The sequence below is a fragment of the Balaenoptera musculus genome, chromosome 4 (assembly GCF_009873245.2).
Source record: "Balaenoptera musculus isolate JJ_BM4_2016_0621 chromosome 4, mBalMus1.pri.v3, whole genome shotgun sequence".
NCBI lineage: Eukaryota > Metazoa > Chordata > Mammalia > Artiodactyla > Balaenopteridae > Balaenoptera > Balaenoptera musculus.
Genome location: NC_045788.1, coordinates 9443116 through 9463205, shown reverse-complemented (window position 1 = coordinate 9463205; position 20090 = coordinate 9443116). Strand labels below are relative to the sequence as shown.

Here is a 20090-nt window from a genome sequence, read left to right as displayed (position 1 = left end):
CGAGCCTAACTGACCTGGGGGAAGGCAAGTACCCAAGCACAGTCCCCTCTAGCCATCCTGTTCCACCCGACGTTGGTGGGGGCTGCAGCTGAGAGGCATGTGTCAAGTTCACAGTCTGGAAGCCCAGGCTCACTAAAAGACTGAGACCTAATCATAGGACCATAGAATGCTTCCTTTCCTCCACACCTTATCACCACATTACTAAAGGCCTATTTCTGGAGTTCCTTTTACCCAGTACAACGTGTCCAACTATAAAAAAAAAAAAAAAAAAAAATTAAAAGACGTACTAAAAAAAGCAAAAAGCATAGTTTGAAGAGAGAGAGCGACCAAGCTTCAGAACCAGACTCAGATATAGCAGGGATGTTGGAATTATCAAACTGGAAATTTAAAATCACTATAATTAAAATGCTAAAGACTCTAAGGAATAAAGTATACAGCATGCAAGAACAGATAGGAAATATAAGCAGAGAGGAGGAAATTCTAAGAAAAAAAAAAAGAAATGACAGAGATCAAAAATACTGTAACATAAACAAAGAATGTCTTTGATGGGATATTATTGATGGACATGGCTGAGGAAAGAATCTCTGAGGTTGAGGATATTTCAATAGAAACTCCCCAAGCAAACAGAAAAGACAGAAAAAGCAGAACAGAATATCCAAGAACTGTGGGACAACCCTAAAAGATGTAACATTCACATAATGGGAACACCAGAAGGAGAAGAAAGAGAGAAAGGAGCAGAAGAAATATTTGAAACAACAATGACTGAGAATTTCCCAAATTAATGTCAGACAACAAACCAAAGATCCAGGAAGCTCAGAGAACACCAGGCAAAAAAATTGCCAAAAATCAACTATACTTAGTCATATCATTTTTAAACTATGGAAAATCACAGAAAAAAAAAAAAATCCTGAAAGAAGCCAGAGGAAAAAAAACAGCTTACCTATAGAGGAGCAAAAATAAGAACCACATTCTAATTATCCTCAGAAACCACGTATGCAGGAAGAGAGTGCAGTGAATATGTAAAGTGTTGAGAGAAAAAACCACCAACCTAGAATTCTGTACCCTGCGAAATTATCCCTCAAAAGTAAATATGGTACCTATATATAGTAAGTATATATTATCCTCTTATAGGAAACACATTTTCCTTTAATAGTAAATATAATATGTGGCTAGAAATACTAGCTGACTGTCTACACTGCAGGAGGTAACTAACTGTACAATCATGGCAGACTGTTTTGGTGATGCATTAATTTCTGGCAGAACTGAATTTTGTGTCTATAAAATGGAGTAGAACAGTAGGGAGGTATGAAAATTACGCTGGAAGAGAAATGGCTAAAAAAGCAGGGAAGCAAGTCCTCCAATACTGTGAGAGCTGCCATGAGGGAAAGCAGCGCTTCTTCGCGTGGCTTTAAAAAATAAGTTTACAAAAGTTACAGAGAGTAACAGAAGACAGTTAAAAGGCTATGACACAGGAAATCCTTTCTAGTGGCTTCACAGGCTCAATTTAAAATAGTAAGAGCTCCGTTTCTGGAAGTAAGTAGAGATTAGAAAATCATTTTCAGACACACAGGCTCCCTGGCCCTGGCATGGGTGAGAGGCAGGGTTCAGTGAAAGCCCCTTCTGACTCTGACAGCCTGTGATCAGCTGAGCCAAATGGCTTCGACCATCACATTCACTATCATGCTAAGATTACAGGACCAAAAAGAGGCCTGAATGATAGTGTGGGCCCTTGAGGGGTGCTGTCCAAACCCATCTCAAACTCAGGGGCCTACCTATCTGCCCTGCCTCCTTATTTCCACCCTCAGTTTCTATTCTGTTCTTTTTGCCTCTCCTTCCTCCTCTAGGTTCATCTTCCCTCTGAGGCCTTTTTGCTCTATTCTTTTCCTTTTGCTTCCATCAAAATCTCCTTTTCTTTCTATCATACTCTCACCTCATCCTACCTATGCTTTTTTCCATCATAAAAACATATAACTTACTTTAAAATTATCTTCTTAAGTGCAAGGAGTAGCTGGAAAAAGTAAATATAAATATGTGATTTTGGATTTTGGATAGAAAAAATATTCTCTTTGCATCTCTGTAATTTTCTAGTCTGTCATTATTGACGTACCCTGAATGGATTATGATTCATATTTCCCTCTTTCAGAATGCTTATTATATACATCTAGCTTTTATTTGGAAATTTAAAACAGTTGTCATGGTTGCAAAACAATACTTTTCCAAATGATTCTAACATTTGAGCTAACGTTCATGAGGTACTTCTCACAAATTCTCTAAGCTGAAGGTCTCAAATTCTATAAAATGAATTGGTTTCCAACTTTCTTAATTCTTTACCTTTAAGGTTGAGTGTATCGAATTTGCTTCAATGAAAGACATCTGTAACTAATTCTAATTTGTTTGCCATATTGTGAGGTTCCTATTATCTTAGAAAATGAACTCTCTCCACATCTCAAGAAACTCAAGATTTTATAGGCCTTTATAAAAACTATGTGATAAAAGTTAGTTTGCTATTACTTATTCCTTAGGAATCTGCCTTTCAAGTGAAACATGTTTCCTTTCATCTATAAAGACCATGTTTATTTTGCGTGTGGCATGTAAATCTTTGTGACTGCTATGTGAAGCAAAAGGAGTGCTTGTTAGGGATAGAAAAGCGAGCCCTCATGAGAGGGTGGATATAAGCTAGACTGTGGGGCTCACCTAATTGGGTCTGAACACAATTTGTAATATTTGTTTAATGTAACAAATAATTAGCAATTACGCATTAATCGTGGTTGTATTAAATCATGAGATAAACTCCTCAAGACATATCTGTAGGAATAAATTTTGAGGTTTCTAGAGTGGTGGTTTTCAACTAATTTATTTTCTGAGCCAGTATCTGAGAGGGATACAAATCTCTCCCATTAACCGTGGCTCATGGGAGTCTCTGGCCTAGGGAAATACATCAGAATGGAAGAGGAAACAATTCTGAGATGCCCACCTGATGGGGAGTTTTGCCCTCTTCACCTCTCTACCTTCACTTTGAGAATCACTATATATCTTCACAATTTAAAAAAAAATCACAAGCAGCTGTACTTAACATTTACCAAGAATCAACTGTTAGAGTTTTAAGGAAGGAGGTACGGGAGCCAATAAAGATAAATGTGTGAGTGCACATAAAAGTACAAGGAAACAGTCACATTAAAAAAAGTACAGCCACGGAAGGGAACAGGTTAGATGCAGAAAAAAAGAGGAATTTATTTTCTCTCAATTGAAAAAAAAATATACAAGACTTCTGCACTAAAAACTATAAAACACTACTGAGAGAATGTGAAGAAGACTAATTGAATGAAGAGATAGTCCATGTTCATGGATTAGATAATTCAATAATATTAAGGTATCAGTTCTTTCCAAACTGATCTATAGATTCAATGTAATTCCAACCAAAATCCCAATAATTTTTATAGAAATTGACATGTAGATTCCAAAATTTATAAGGAAATGCAAAGAATCTAGAGTAGCCAAAATAATGAAAAAAGAATAATGTTGGAGGATTCAGGCTACTTAAAATCAAGACTTGCTATAAAGCTACATAATTAAGCTAGTGTGGTACTAGAGAAAGGATAGAAGGTCCAGAAATTGGCTCATATCTATATAATCAATTGATTTTCAACCAAGGATCCAGTTTAATTCAATGGGGAAAGGAAAGACTTTTAAACAAGTGGTACTGAACTGCTGGATACTTCTATGGAAAAAGATGGACTTTAATTTTTACCTCACTCCACACACAGACATTAATTTGACGTGGACCACAGATTTAATACAAATGTTAGAACCACAGAGCTTTTAGAAGAATACAGAATATCTTTGAGACTGTACAGTAAAGGGCTAACTTTTACTGTACACGGGCCTGGACTGCCCAAATCCTGCACACTCCAAAGTTGTTTAGGACTGGCCCTCAAGGGGCAACTGGGAGAGAACCTCTAGCCCTTGGAATATCCTGCCTGATAAAAGTGTCTTTGTAGACCTGGGGCCTTGAGCCACAGCAAAGTTTATGCTAACAATCAGATTTATGGTAAAAGTCTGTTTTTGTTCAACCTGGGCCCCTGCCACACTATATCAGTTTGACCTCTGGAGGGAACTGGAGATGGAGTAGCTAATGTTAGTCACATGGTTGCTTCATGACTACATGACTGACCTCTAATAACAAACCTTGGGGTCACCAAGTCCTGCGTGAGCTTCCCTGGTTGGCGACACTTCACATGTGTTGCCCTACATGGTTCCCTGGAGATTTAAGCACTCCACTGGGAGTGGACACCTGGAAAGTTGTACCTGGTTTCTCTTAGACTGTGAGTGAAAAATGTTGCCTGCCATATCAGTAAACAAATGATGTTGCGGCCATCAGGCCATCACATTACAGCTGCCCCGACAGTGAGCCCTGAGGGAACTCAGGATGGAAACCGAATGCCCATCATCTAGCAGTCAACTGCTGCAGCCACCCCGACGGTGCACCCTGAGGAGACCCTGGATGAGAAAGCACAGGATGCTGGCCCCAGGTAGCTGAGGTGCATATCAAAGCAATGATTTCAGTGAACCCAGACTCTTGCATCTTCCCATACATAGAAAAGCGCTACGTTCTTTAACGTGAGATGTCTGGTTTTCTTTAATTAACAGTAAACTTTTGATGTTCCGACTACCTGGTATTTGTTGCAAAAACTACTGTATATCCTGGCTCCCCCCTTGCCTCTTCAGAGCAGTCCCTCAGAGTGATCTGAGAGTCCTGTCTCCCTGGCTGGAAGACCTCAGAAAGTCCGCCGAATAAAACATAACCCTCAGCTTCTAGGTTGTGCATTTTTTCAGTCGACAACACCAACCTTTTTCCCTTCCTGATTCTAATCTATATTCTTTTGCCACAGTACACTATAAACATGAGTCTATCAGCTTTTCTGAGTTCTGTGAGTCCTTCTAGTGAACCATCGAAGCCGAGCGTGGTCTTAAGGACCCTCAACAATGAAGACTAAGGTGAGTCTTAGATAGGAGATTTCTTCAATAGGAAAATAAAATGCACTAGCCGTAGAAGAAAAAAACTGGTAAAAGAAACTTCACTGAAATAATAATTTTCTGCTCATCAAAAGATATCACTAAGAAAATGAACAGGCAAGCCACATACTGGGGGAGGATAATATTTGCAGTACATTTATCTGACAAAGACTCCTATCCAGAATATATAAAGAATTCTTACAAATCAAGAACAAAAAGACAAACAACCCATTAAACACAGGCAAACTACCTGGACAGTTCACAGAAGAAGATATACAAATCACCAATATGCTATGAAAAGATGCCCAGGAAAATGCAAATTAAAACACAATGAGATACCATTTTCACACCAACTAGAATAGATAAAATCAGAAAGACTGACAGTAGCGAATGTTGGCAAAGATGAAGAGCAGTTAGAACCCCCATATATTCCTGATGAGAGTGGAAAAAGGTATAATTACTTTGTAAAACAGTTTGTAGTTTCTTATATAGTTAAACATAGATCTATCCATTAGGACAATTTAATTTCTAAGTGTTTACCCAAGGGAAAGATAAACACCAAAACCAAAAACAAACAAAAACATCAAAACAGCTGTATAAGAATGCTCTTAGCAGTCTTGTTCATAACACCCCAAATCTGGAAATAACCCAGTATCTATCAACAAGAGAATAGATAAACAACTTGTGATACATCGTATAGTGGAATACGACTCAACAGTCTAAAGGAAGAAACTACTGACACATGCAACAACACGCATGAATTGCAAAAACATTATTCTGAATGAGAAAAGCTAGACCAAAAAGAGTGCATACTGTGTGGCTCTGTTTATGGGAAGCTCAAGAAAAGGCAAAACTAATATAAGGTAATAGAAATCAGACAGTGGTTGCCTTGGGATGAAGGGTTGGCATTGACCAGAAAGGGACACGAGGGAATTCTCGGGTGAAAGAAATGTTCACTCCAGATATATTGTTTTAGATGGTGGTTACAAGGGGTATACACAGCTGTCAAAACTCATCAGACTGAACACTTAAGATCTGTGTTTTGTGTACAAATCACACATAAATTTTTTAAAACAGGAGAAAGATTTATTTACTCTGCCCTAAACAGGAGATAGTGTTACCAATTTACCTAAATTGGTTAGGAATTAACAACTCTCTTTGATACAAGAGAAAGGGCATTTCAGACATAGAAGTGTTTATAGCACAAACTCTTATTTGAGCACAAAAATATCACAAAATTACATTTATATAGAAATCAGTGTCCTTTAAAATTCTGATTAGCCAGTTAACTACTAATGAACTATAACCATGGACTTCTTGGCTTCATGACTTGGGAAGTATCATTAGCATATTATTTCTTTACCATATTTTAGCAATAAAATACTTCTGAGTAAATATAATAAAGCCTACTTTAAAAATTCTTGTGGACCATATAAAATGGAAATTGGCCAGAAGAATTTTACAATGCCTTTTAGGTATTCAAAACAGTATTTATTTATTCAGTCATTAAACTAAGTACTCACTGAATACCAGAAACAGTGCCAGGTACTGTGCTAGGCCCTGACAATATGAAGATTCTAGGATTCAGTCCCTGACATCCATATGGTTACTCTATAAATGAGGCTAGAAAGCATTCAATCATTTCACCAGTATTTGAATGTGTTCTCTGTGCCAGGTACTGAGGAAAGAGTAATGACAGAGGCAGATGTGGTCCCTGTTCTCACAAAGCTCAAATTCTAGCATAAGATGACAACCGGTAGAAGAATTCCTGAGCTTCCTGGGATCATGCACTTTCTAGGACATTCTTGTTAGGCCAGGTCCTGAGAAGAACGCTCCTAAGCTGAGGCAGATCCTGATCCCAAGGAGAGACGGAAAATTATTGGCCATCAGGCATTCTTGGGGTAAAAATGGACCGGACGCCATCACTACTTCGTCACCTGGAGCCCAGCTGAGGAATGTGGAAAACATCTTCAAAGCCCAGCGAACACGCTTATTAGAATCATCTTTCCCTGGCTTCCTGCTGGATCCCATGCAGGGATCCTGACAAGGGGCCTTTTGTAGAGGGTCTACCTGCCAGAATTCTAATTCTGGAATCTTTCATTATTGGTATCAGTTAAGTTGTTTAAGCTCTGACACAAGGCAGAGGAAAGCTGGGTATATTAGCACAGAGAATGCTATTGCTGATCTGGTGAGTGAGCAGATCAGGAACTGAGCTTGGTTTCTTCCATCTCTACCAAGGCCTCATTTAATCAAGCAAAATAGCTAACTTTGGTGATATGAAATTGCTTAAGCAAGTTAAAAGACCTATAGTTGTGGAGTCTGTAAAAAGGCACCACTAGATAAAGTGACACGTGGCCTTGAGTCACTGCTGACAGCTCAGGTGTGATTATTTCATCACCTCTGCAGAGCAGATAAAAACTACACATTCTGAGAAATTGTGTTGTGTCATTTTCAAAACAGAAAGCCCATGAATGTTCTGGAATAAAGAAGGTATGAGATTCTACTCTTACTATAAGAGATTGCAGTATTTAAAAACTATGAAATTCTGTTCCATGACTTCTCAATTGTGCATTTCAGTGGTCATAGATTCCTGAGTAAATGAGATTGGTCTTTCTGAAGACCGGTCACAATTAAGATGTGCTTTTTTTTTTTTTTTTTTTAATATATATAGCAGCAATTTATGGTTATTTAAGGACAAAATTGGAGCAGGATTTGAGAGTTAAATTATTGTTCTGAGCTCAAATATTGAATGAATAAGAAAATGTCAATTCCCATTTTTAAAGAGAAATTTGCAAGTAAGTAAAATCAGAGCACAGTGAATATTACCCACACACGTAATGGAAAATCTACCACTAAAATACCTAGGCACTTGCGTTTAAAGACTTAATTATAGCAATCCATGGTAAAGCAGAGAAGAGAAATCAGGCTTCTTGATTTCTAGAGATATTCTTATCTCAAAATCACATGTCATCTCTGCATCCTCATCCCTCATTTGGATAAGCAACACAAATAGAAGTCCATTGCCATAGACGTAGCAAGTATTAGCTCCCTGCTTTCCAGGTGTCTGCCTGCCTCTTGTCTGTCCTCTGCTAACTGATCACTGCTCGGGGTTCCCCCATGAGGATATATATTCCCTCTAGACCATCCCCACTACCTGTCTCGCTGCTCAATGACAGTCCCAATGCATTAACTCTTTAATAGCCTCTATACAGCTAAGAAAGTAGTTGCAAGGCTAATTATGGCTGAAGGGTCCAGCCCGGTAAAAGCATCTTAGGCATTAAATAGCTAAAGGGGGACTTTCCCAAGGGTTTTGCAGCTACAATAGTTTCTGATAATGGATAAAGTAGTGGCACGATAAACAAACCTCTGGGGAATAATGTGGTAGTTATAAGGGCTACATACAGAATTGGGAGTACTATTTGGCAAGATTACCAAGCTTGTCTCAACTTACACTCCCTATATTGGTGACTAAGGATATCCGTGCACCTTCACCGGTGCTAGCTTGCCCATTCATTCATTCAAAACCACTTTATTGAGGTATAACGGACATACAACGGCTGTACCTATTTAATGTGTACAACTTGATAAGTTTGGAGATAAGTACACATCTGTGCAACTATCACCACAATCTATGCCATAAACCTATCCATCACCCCCAAAAGTTTCCTCCCACCCCCTTTATCACTACTATTTTTATTTATTTTTTGTGATAAGAACACTTAAGATCTACTCGCTTAGCAAATTTTAAGTACACAATATAGTATTATTAACTATGGGCCTAGGCCGTACAGTAGGTTGTGATGATTTACTCATCTCTGCCTCGTTTATTTTTAATTTGCTAATTTGAAAGGTGAAAAACGGTGCTTCATAGGTGTTTTAATTAATTATGCATTTCTTTGATTAATTATGAGTTTGAACAGCTTTTTAAATGTTTATTTGCTGTTTGCAATCCTTCTTTCATTGAGTGCCTACTATATTCTAGGCACTATTTTAGGTGCTGAGGATATGACAGTTAACAAGACAAACATGCAGAGTTTACATTTCAATGCAAGAAACAAACTATAAAAACAAACCAAAAAGCTGAATACAATTTTTGAATAAAAAACTAAAAATACCATTTCAGCTATTAAAAAAAAAACCCACAAAAACAATAACAAAGCAAATTAAAGGGACAGAGTAAAGTGGTCCATTATTTTAGACAGGGCAGTCGAAGAGAGGTTCTCTGAAGAGACAATATTTGAACACAGACTGAGCAGTAAGTGTGCCATGTGGATTCTTGGGGAAGAACCCAGACACGGAGAAAAGCAAGCTCAAAGCTCCTGGAGTGGGAACTTGTTCGAGAGCTGGAGGGATGGTAAGCAATCCAGTATGGCTGGAGTCCAGTGAACAAGGGAGCAGAGTGGTGGGGCTGGAGAGACAGGAGCTAGATCATGTAGGGCCTGCCTTGCAGACCACTGAAAAGGCTTTGGATTTGACCCCAAATGTTTTGGGAAGCCACTGAAGGGCTCTGAGCAGAAGTGTGATATGATCGGACTTGCACAGGGAGATGAGCTAGGAGACCGTGGGGGTGAGATGGGCAAGGCCACGTGACTTGGTGCCACCACTGCAGAGAGAGGAAAGTGGCTTAGTTCAGGATATAGTTTGAACAGGAGTTGCTGATGCACTTGACGTGTGATGTCAGAGAAAAAGAAGAGTTAAAGGCAATTCTAAGGCTTGATCAACTGGGTCATGACATTCACTGTGATGCAGAAACAATCGGGGAACAACAGGTGTGTGGAGGTGGAATCAAGAGTTTAGTTTGGAACATGTGAGTCTGGAGTTCAAGGGAAGAGGTCAGACCGAAGATATAAGTGAAGGACCCTTCAGTCATAAATGGAATGTAAAGCCATGAACCTGGGCTGAGATCCTCTGGGCAGAGAAGAGTATGGCAGGAGATGTGATGGCCCCTGAAACAGATCTTGTGTTTCTTACTGAACTGTGTAAGTTTCTATACATTAATGATATTATAGTTTGTCAGTCATTTATACTACAAATATTTTCCCAATTTTCTGTTTCCTTTTTGATTCAGTTTATTTTATTTTTGACATCTACTTAAAAACAGTTGTGTAGTAAAATCCACCAGTCCTTCCCTTTGTGATTTCTTCCATTACTTTTAAGGCTAAAAAGTCTAGTAACTAGAGGTCAGATAGACATTTGTGTTTTATTTCTATGTTTGCTTGTTTGAGTGAACTTTGATTAACTCAGAGTTTATTCTGGTGTGTGTTAAGTTTATAAGTTGATACCTTTTCAAAAGATTTGTCAAGTTTCCCAGTACCATCTCTGAACTCTTTCTTTCCTCATTTACTGGTCTGTGATGTCTTCACACACTACACTTTATTTGGTTCAGTTTCAATTTCAAGCTTTGAAATTGCAACAGTGATGATGAGAAATCTGCCTTGCATCCTTACAATGTTACTTTGTATAAGAATCTCAGTGTGCTTACAAGGAAATACATAAAACAGAACCAACATTTTTGAGAAGAAAAATGCTGGGACAGAAAGCTAAATGGAAGAGAGATAAAACATGAAGGGGGAAAAGGAAAGGGTACAGTCTATTTCCTTTTTTGAAAAAAAAAAAGTAGATGTTGAAAAATGTAAAAATAGAATCATGTATACGTACAACAAATACTGAGTAACCTCCCCACACCAGCCAGGATTATTCCAGGTGCCCTCAAGTAGTGAGTAAGACAAGGGATCTGCCTGCAGGGGGCTTGACTTCAGTGGGGAGGTTGGGGAGACAGATGATACATATGTCTATGGCTTCTGTGTGTAAAGAATGCTATGAAAATAAGATGGGGGCAATGGGGTAGAGAGTGACCAAGGGAGGTGAAGACAAAAGGGAGGTCAAGAGAGGCTTGTGTGAACATACGGATTGCTAACAGGCACATAAAAAGATGCTCCTCATTGCTAATTATTAGAGAAATGCAAATCAAAACTAAAATGAGGTACCACTTCACACCAGTCAGAACGGCCATCATCAAAAAGTCTACAAATATCAAATGTTGGAGAGGATGTGGAGGAAAGGGAACCCTCTTGCACTGTTGGTGGGAATGTAAATTGATACAGCCACTATGGAGAACAGTATGGAGGTTCCTCAAAAAACTAAAAATAGAGCTACCATATGATTCTGCAATCCCACTCCTGGGCATATATCCAGACAAAACTATGATTCGAAAAGATACATGCACCCCTATGTTCATAGCAGCATGATTTACAATATCCAAGACATGGAAACAACCTAAATGTCCATCGACAGATGAATGGAAAAAGAAGATGTTAAGTCAGAAATAGAAAGACAAATACCATATGATATCACTTATATATGGAATCTAAAATATGACACAAATGAACCTATCTACAAAACAGAAACAGACTGACAGACATAGAGAACAGACTTGTGGTTGCCAAGGGGGAGCGGAGAGGGGAGGGATGGAGTGGGAGTTTGGGATTAGCACATACAAACTATTATACAGAGAACGGATAAACAACAAGGTCTTGCCGTATGGCACAGGGAACTATATTCAATATCCTGTGATAAACCATAATGGAAGAGAAATGTAGATATATGTATAACTGAATCACTTTGCTGTACAGCAGAAATTAACACAACATTGTAAATCAACTATATGTCAATAAAATTAAAAAAAAAAAAAACTGTGAGAGAGAGATAGGCTTGACTTGTGTGAGATATTTGTGCTGAGCCATAAATCATGAAGCTGAAAAGGAAGAGGGGAGGCAGGAGGAGAACAGGGAAGCACTATGGCCCCAGGCAAGCTCAAGCAAGAGGGAAGAGAAGGGGAGGGTGGAGGAGATGAGGTCACTAGGGGAGGGGCAAGGGAAGAAGACTGGATTATGCAAGGTATTAGGAAGCCTTTGGAGGTTCAAGTGGGAGCGTGATCTAATCTGCTGGAAACTGAGAGTTTACAGGCTGTCCTGTGAAAACTAACCTGGGGGAGGCGGTGGGCAAGGGGTGCAGGGTGGATATTAGGGGAGAGAAGAAGGAACTCCAGCTAGAAAGATCTTGTATGAAGAAAGTACCTAAAATATACTTTTTAAAAAACATATCAAAACTAAATACTTGACAGGGAGGAAATACAAGTGATTAGACTGTAAGATTCCTGAGGGATAGGATTTTTGTCTGGTTTGTTCACTATCTCCAATGCCTAGAATACTGAGAGTCTGGCACTCAAGAAAAATTTGTTAAATTAAATGAACAAAGTGACTATAGGCAAAAACCTTTTATTTGTGAACCAAGAATCAGATGAAATGAACAAACAGAAAAGAGTTTCACAGAAGCCTCATGGGCTACAGAACTGGTCTCATAATTACATAGCCCTTCAAAACATGAGACAGACTTCAATCAAGGATGGGTCATTTAAAAATAACATTACACTAAGAGTTCAAAATGCAAGTTTAAATTTAGCTGCTTTCTTATAAAATCCTTCTCACCCCTCAGACGATGAGTTTCGATGTGTCAGGAATTATGTCTTTTTTAAAAACTCTCCAAGTAAGAGCAGAACACATCATGTATGTGTACTCCAACCATGTATATTTAGGTTGTTGGAATTCTGCTGAAGAAAAGCTAGCACATAGGCAAAATGCTTAAGGAAGAAAATTCGGACAACTTGCAGCATTTATGATGACTAACATTTTAGTCTACCAGAGTAAACTTTGAAATTATGTTCTAATTTGAGATGGTTCTGGTTTGATGAGTTAACTCTTGAGACATCTGAGTATAGTATTATGAAAGAACAAAACTGTTCATCAACCCTTTATGCCAGTGTTAATTTCTTTTAAAAGTAGGATTTTAATGTTTTTTTATTCCTACAGTGACCCTTAAAATTTCTATGTATGTAATCACAAATGCACACACAAGATGCATTTATAAGCTTATTGTGTAGTTCTAAAGACAGTTGGGAAACCCAATTTTAATTTTGTTACTGAAATAATTTAAACATATATTATAGAACTGCTTCTTTTCAATCAACAGCAAGGATCTAGAAAGAGATTGCACAAGCAGGCACAATTTATTCAGGTTTATTAGTGTTAGAAAAACAAAGTTGCCAAACTTCAATCTGTAACAAGTACTCTTACATTTATTTAATTTTTCATCTTACCACTGACATCAACATATATTCTTTGCTCATGCCTTAAAAATAAACTCAGATAATTTATTTTACAAAGATTCATTACATGCATTAACCATTGGTATACTCAAATCTGGGAAATTATTTTCAGCAAATGTGTAAAATTTCTTGACGATCTCCAAGAATATCTTAGTGACTTATAACTTTCATCAGAGAAAGAAGACTTACCGGCTTTTATTCATGAGGTCTGCTCCTCGGGCTTTGTAATAATCTAAATTTGGATGGAATTGATAAGTCACTGGTCTTGGATTTCTCTATAGAAAAAAGAAAGCGGTAAATTAAAATGTATAAAGCTATTTAAATTATACATTAACACATAAAAGAATGAAACAATTGTTTTTATATTCTTTCAGGAAAAAATACGTATAATAATGAAGTTTAATAATAATTAATGTGCTTGGGTTTTTTTGTTTTTTTAATTTGGCTGCACCTCATGGCTTGTGGGATCTTAATTCCCTGACCAGGAATTAAACCTGGGCCACAGCAGTGAAAGTGCCAAGACTTAACCACTGGACGGCCAGGGAACTCCCTGTTTTTTTTTTTTTTTTGTTTGTTTGTTTGTTTTTATTGTTGAAGTTTTGCCTTAACTGATCTTAGCCTGATTAAACACTGAAATTGTTTTAATACATTTTGTTTTTACCTGTCTCATAGTTCACATAGATTTATTCCTTTCATTAGATTTCTTTCTGATAATTTTGACCATTCTCAATACGCCTTTCCAAAATACAATCAGACAAAATTGCAACAAAACTGAAATATTATATGAGATTAACACCAGCATAATCTATGCCTAAGGCCTAGGAGACACAAAGTGTCAAGAAAGCTGCATTTTGAAGAAGAGCAAAACTCAGTTTTTGATAACCAAAGTGTTATATATGCCCACTAGATGGCACACCAAGTCTTTCTTCTCCTAAAATGAATGCGTTATTTCAGAATTCAGCAATTCTTTTGAAGTTTGCAGTTTCTATGTCATCTACTCTTATATGCGAGTTTAATAAGTGCCCAGGTAGTGGAAATACAAAAGCAAACTGACCAATGCACATTTTCATAAAAGCAGCAATACACTGTACTTTCTGGCATTTAGGATTATTTATAAACTTGCAGAAATGTCCTTGAATCATAGGTTGGGTGTGTCTATTTAAATAGGTTGCTATTATTTAATATGTCTATTATTTAAAAGTATCAAGTCCCTCAGGCAAATAAAAATTAATCAAATACACTTCCAGTTTGTAAAAATGTAACACGTTAATAGCATAACTTAAATGAATACCACCATCTCTGAAAGGTTAAATTATATATATTTTTCATTAGTTTTTAAAAACTTATAAGTAAATGTGTTCCAATGTTTACCCAAACATATAACTCAAGTTAATAATTAGGACTTTGAACCAGAGCATGCCCTGTCCTTTGAGAGATCTAACTAGACATAAAAAGGCTGCATTTTATCTTAATAGAAAATTACCAATATGCTTTGATATCAGTCCTTGGAGACATAATCCCAAGGCACGAATATACTTGCATGTAGGCGGGGGTATATAATTGCTAAGGTTAAATAGTTTGAAATTCATCAAGCTAACAAGCTGCATCTTAAGGCCATGATGGACCTTTTCTTTTTCTGCTGAAAAGAGAATATTTACAGAGCTCAACCCTTTCATATCTCTTCCAAGTCAGCCGTAATCATCTGACAAAAATGACAATCCCTTGATTTAGCTCCAGCTACTACTCCACTGGTTTGGTATTCAACACAGTTCTACAATAATCAAATCTGAATTGCCTTGATGAAGATAACTGATGCTTCCATGACTACCATACTATTAAGTCTAACAGTGCAACTTCTAGCTCTCTAGGAATTACATAGGTTTCCTCTTGGTAGCTGATGACAACCTGGACCCAAGCATAACGGGAAAAAGAAATAGAGGTCAAAGCCACTGGCAGACTGACAGTGCATTCATGATTTATTTTAAAAATTAACTTTCGTAGGACTATCACTCATAACCAATTTTGTTCTTTATTCTCAGTACCTGGAAACATTTTGTTTTCGCTACTATAAAAGGCTTTTCTCCTCTGACTTTCAACAAATTAATAAAGGATTATGTTCCTTCTTGCTAGAAAACAATGAAAGAAGGGAATGCATGGAGCAATTTCTTGAAACATCTTTATAAAGAAATGACAAGCAATTCAAGACACGAAGTGCTGATCTATCTAAGCACTTAAAGCCATTATTAGGAATAATGATCTAACTTGAACATATGAATGAGGCTCAAGTATTGCTTTCACTGAGGCCTATTTAAATTCCTAGGAGACTTACTAGTATGAAAAGGAGAGGCGGTTTAAAGTGCCGCTGTACTGGGGTGGAAAAAAAAGAATCAAAAGATGATGTTGAAAAATAGTATTTGAAATGTAAGAAAATAAAACCAGAAGTTATAGTTGAAAGTCATTCAATAGGGTTTTCTATCTGAGAAGGTGATACTGTTACTAAAACAGAAGTATGTGTACACATGAATGGTCTAGACCAGCACTGTCCAACAGAAATATAACGTGGGTCACAAATGCAAGCTTCATATGTAATTTAAAATGTTCTAGCAACCACAATAAAAAAAAAAAAGAGAAAAAAGGAGTGAAAGTAAATGTAATAATATTTTGTTTCATTTGGTATATCTAAAATGTTGTCATTTTAACATGTAATCAATATAAAAAATAGAGATATTTTACATGCTTTCTTTTGTACAAAGTGTTTGAAACCTAGTGTATATTTTACACTGAGAGCACATCTCAGTTTGGACCAGCCACACTTCAGGTGCTCAATGGCCACCTGTGGCTGTAGCTACTAATGTCTGATATGTCTGTAAACCAACATGTGGCTATAGAAATCAACAGGTATAGACACTTACTCAAAAAGGGCACATACTTTTATACATTAAGATTCAGTACTGACAGTTCTTTACTTCACCTATAATTCTTCTTTTTTAATTAAGTTAGTTTAGTCTCTTCTGAATAAGGTTTTAAAAAGTCAAGAAATTTTGGAGCAATATCTTCTCACACAACTATGTACCAAAATGATAGCAATGGTTTCCTTAGCGAGATGAGATTAAATGAGCAGCATTCTAACCTCATGCAACTGAAACATTTTAAAAGTAATATTTGCCTTTCTTACTTTAAAGGATTTTTTTCCAAATAAAATTTAACAGAAATATTACAGTTTTGATTTCTATTTTTTTATAGATCTGGAATTTCCTCTAAAATGTAAGAGCCACTAGAATTCTACACATATAAAACTCTGTATGTGAGAAAGACCAGACCCAATGACAGTTGTAAGTTCCCATTGTGTAGGACATGTGATGTGGACAACTTTAAAAGTATGTCTTTGCAAAGGACTGGAACAATTAGTAATTATTTTAAACCCACTTTCACACAGTCAGGATTTCAAATATTATAAGCTTTTCCAAGCCAATGTGCATTTAAAAAAAAAAAAAAAAAGCAAAAACAAAAACAACCAAAAAACCCACTTCTTTTATTTGGGGAAATTTTTCTTCAGAAGAAAAAATGGTAATTATACCCTAACTTATATTGGTCTGTGTACAGAGGAATACCAATTATGTTTCATGACCTGAGAAGTTTACATAACTATACATGAAAATGCAGAAATCACAAATTCAATCCACCCTGGGTTTACCATGCCTTTCCTAGACCAACCTGGATGGACTTGAAATAAATCTTCCACAAGATTGCAGCTAATTAACTTCCCAAGTACCACTCCATCCTTCTCTGTTAACAAGCTGTTGGAGCTCTTCTTAAGGCTTTCTCTTCAGCATGTTACTTTATGGTAATAGAAGTAGAATGCTGAAACTTCCACCTGTGGCACAGATAGGCTGAAATCTGGGGAGGCAGCTTAGAGCCTTGTGGAGAAAATGACTGACAGAAGCAGGAGAGATAATAGTAGAAACAAGTGTCCTAGAGGGAACTATATGGAAAAAAAACAAACCAAACCAAACTCGTGTGGTACTTCTGAATTTTCAAAATGCTTTGGTTAATTTGGCATGATCAAATCAGTTTACAAGTAGTGCTTAAATGACAGCAATCAATGTTAGGGACAAAACTGATTGAAACCTAACCTCTCCGTTATAGTTAACATTCTTCACTTCTGAGGTCTATATTATACGATAGTAAGCTGTGCCTTAATGTAATTTCAGGTAAAACACTCTGTCCCTTACTGAGTGGACAACTTTGATGGTGGACAACTGCCCTCTGCTCTACTCTGTAATAGAAGTCCTTCCCTGCCACCCCTACCCGCACAGTAATATTTCAGGACTTTAAGTTCAAACTCACTTTGCTACGGTAATGTACAGAAATATTTAAATGCTAACCCACACTAAGTACAACTAACCACAAGAAGTACAATTAACCACAAGATGAAATGTGACAATTTTCCTTGTTCTGAGCCTGGTGAAATCAAACTCATCCAACAAAGGTCATCACAAATAGTACTTTCTAGACTGATCCCCTAACTCCGGTCCCTCACCTGAGGATGATAATCTCCTTTTGCATTGTTAATGGAAACTCCAGAAGGAAAAGAGTCTGAGGTACTCATCCTACTTGGAACAACACATCGCCTGCCTTTCAAAGGGCTGGCTATTTGTAAACACATGTAGAACTGAACAGAGCAAAAGAAAAGCAATTCCAGTGATCCCTGTTCTAATCTATGAATGTACCAGCAGGAGGTAAAGAAGAGTTAAAGTGTTATGTTAGAAACAAAGGGACTAAGGTAGACCTAACATCTGCTTTAGAGGCACAGGTTGCCTGGCAGGGGAGGCCAGGGATCCCGAGTCAGGGAGGTTCAAGTCCAGAGCCCACCCCACCCACTCCTGGCTGGGAGGGAGTCAGTTTACCCTCCGGCTCCGGTTTCCTCATCTGCAACATAAGGGAAAGGATTAAACGGGGCAATGAACATTAAGTGTGGCACAGTGCTGGGCACTTCGTAAAAACTCAATAAAACGGAAGCTATAATTACCTTCTGATACCACTGAGCACTGATAAACGGAACTTTGACAGCAGATCTGACAGCTTGACGACTTAAAATCCATGATAACAAACAGGTAGAGGAAGCAGTGTTTCATCCTTCTGATAACCATATATAAACTTAGGGCAGATTTTACCAAACATTCCATTTTTTTAAAAAGTAAAAACACATATTTAGGAAAATATATCATGCACATTGGACCTCATTTGTGGGGAGAAAAGCTGTCTTATTTCTCAGAACAGGAGTACGTACATACATACAATTTTTTAAAAATTGTAAAACCACATACTATTAATGCACAGTTGTTTGCCAGCTAATGAGGTTACAGTAATTAAAGTGATTTCCTACAATATGTCCAAATTATTATTTCTACAGTTTATTGGTTACAATTTTTACATTAAACTGATAAAGTTCCTGTAGCACTTGTTTAATAGAAAAGGTTAATTTATATTTACAACATAAATGCAATGTCTGTTCGGCATGAAGAAAATATTTGACAAATGAAGAATTACTTAGTTTGCTTTCCCCTAATATCTTGCTACCAACTCTTAATTTTTAGCGTGCCAGATTAGGGGAAGAATAAGGCTCAGAAGGAGAACAGCACTGTAAAAAATACGTCGAACGTTTCCCTTTGATGAAAAATGAGACTCTTATTTTAGTGAATATGTTATTGCCTCAATGCTGGGGGAAAAGCAACCGCCATTAGAAAAACGAATTGCTCAGCTGTTTATAAGCAAAAAGCTCTGGGGGAATTTCTCAGGACCCCAAAGGCAAAGCATTACAGGGTTATGCAAACATATGTTGCAGGTGTTTTAGGGGAGACAGGTGGGCAAACCTCAGCCCTGGAAGAGGAGTTAGTTTAATACGCTGTAGCTGAAACGAGGTAACCTAAATGCATCCAAGTGCAGGGCTGCCATGGCACCAGTGAACCGGAGAGCTGCAGAGCAAAAGCTCTGCCTAAAATAATTATCTTGTTAGTGCCAAGCAAACAGCATTTTTTCCTTCTTGTAGTTTTACAGAAAACAAACACTGCCAATTACTTTTTCTTTTTCTTTTTTTCCCCCAACTAAAGGTATTTTAAACCTGGAACAAAGAACAGCCTGAAATAGTGATAATTATCCAAAAAAGATAAGGATGAAGTATTGTTGCCTTCATTTAAGCAAATATTCCTAAGGAGACAGTTTGTTGTAATATCCCCTCTTTGGTTCACTAGGCAACATTAGATTTATCACAATTCTCCTAAAGCCTAAGATATTTCTATATTAAAATGCTAATTTTGTCTTCTCTTTTGCCTGTAATTAAAGCTGGGGAGATTTGTGATCTGATATTCACTGATTGCTAGAGGGTCCACAAAGGTCTCAACATTTCTGTTTCTTATTGCTACATACTGCCCTCTTCATTAAAATTAGATAGAGTAACACAGTGGATCAAAAAGGCAGCCATTATAATCCTAAGTGCTCACAAAATTCCCTTAAAAATATATATATAAATAAGTGGCATTATCTAGATATTGCTGTCAAACCTAGATTTGTATTTTATTTCCTTCATCATTTATCTAGGAGTTGATTTTCTTTTTATATTATGTGCTATTGAGACAGTACTGATTTTACCATATGTATTTATGTGTAATAGTATATTGAGCCATACCTGCCTTATATAAACCATTTTTCCTTTTTTTTTTTTTTTAAGAACCCATGCCATGAATTAAATGCCAAATGCTTTGCATAAAATAAGTTCACAAAACACCAGATTTGGAAAAACAAAATCTAGTTTGGTTTTTTTTTTTTTTTTACAATATTACAAAATCTAAAACGTGGATACCACATAGACCTTCATCAAAAAAAAAAAAAAAAAAAGAAAACAAATCTTTTTAAC

At 37.1% G+C, this 20090-nt stretch overlaps 1 protein-coding gene across 9 annotated transcripts in view; it reads right to left on the bottom strand.

Moving 5' to 3' along the window:
* Positions 1-20090, bottom strand: part of TBC1D5 (TBC1 domain family member 5) — a 538946-nt gene that overhangs the window by 77446 nt on the left and 441410 nt on the right. For all 9 annotated transcript variants that reach the window (XM_036849871.1, XM_036849872.1, XM_036849873.1 and 6 more), the window contains one exon: positions 13367-13452. In XM_036849871.1, the coding sequence (XP_036705766.1) occupies positions 13367-13452 (86 nt within the window). The remainder of the gene's footprint in view (positions 1-13366; positions 13453-20090) is intronic.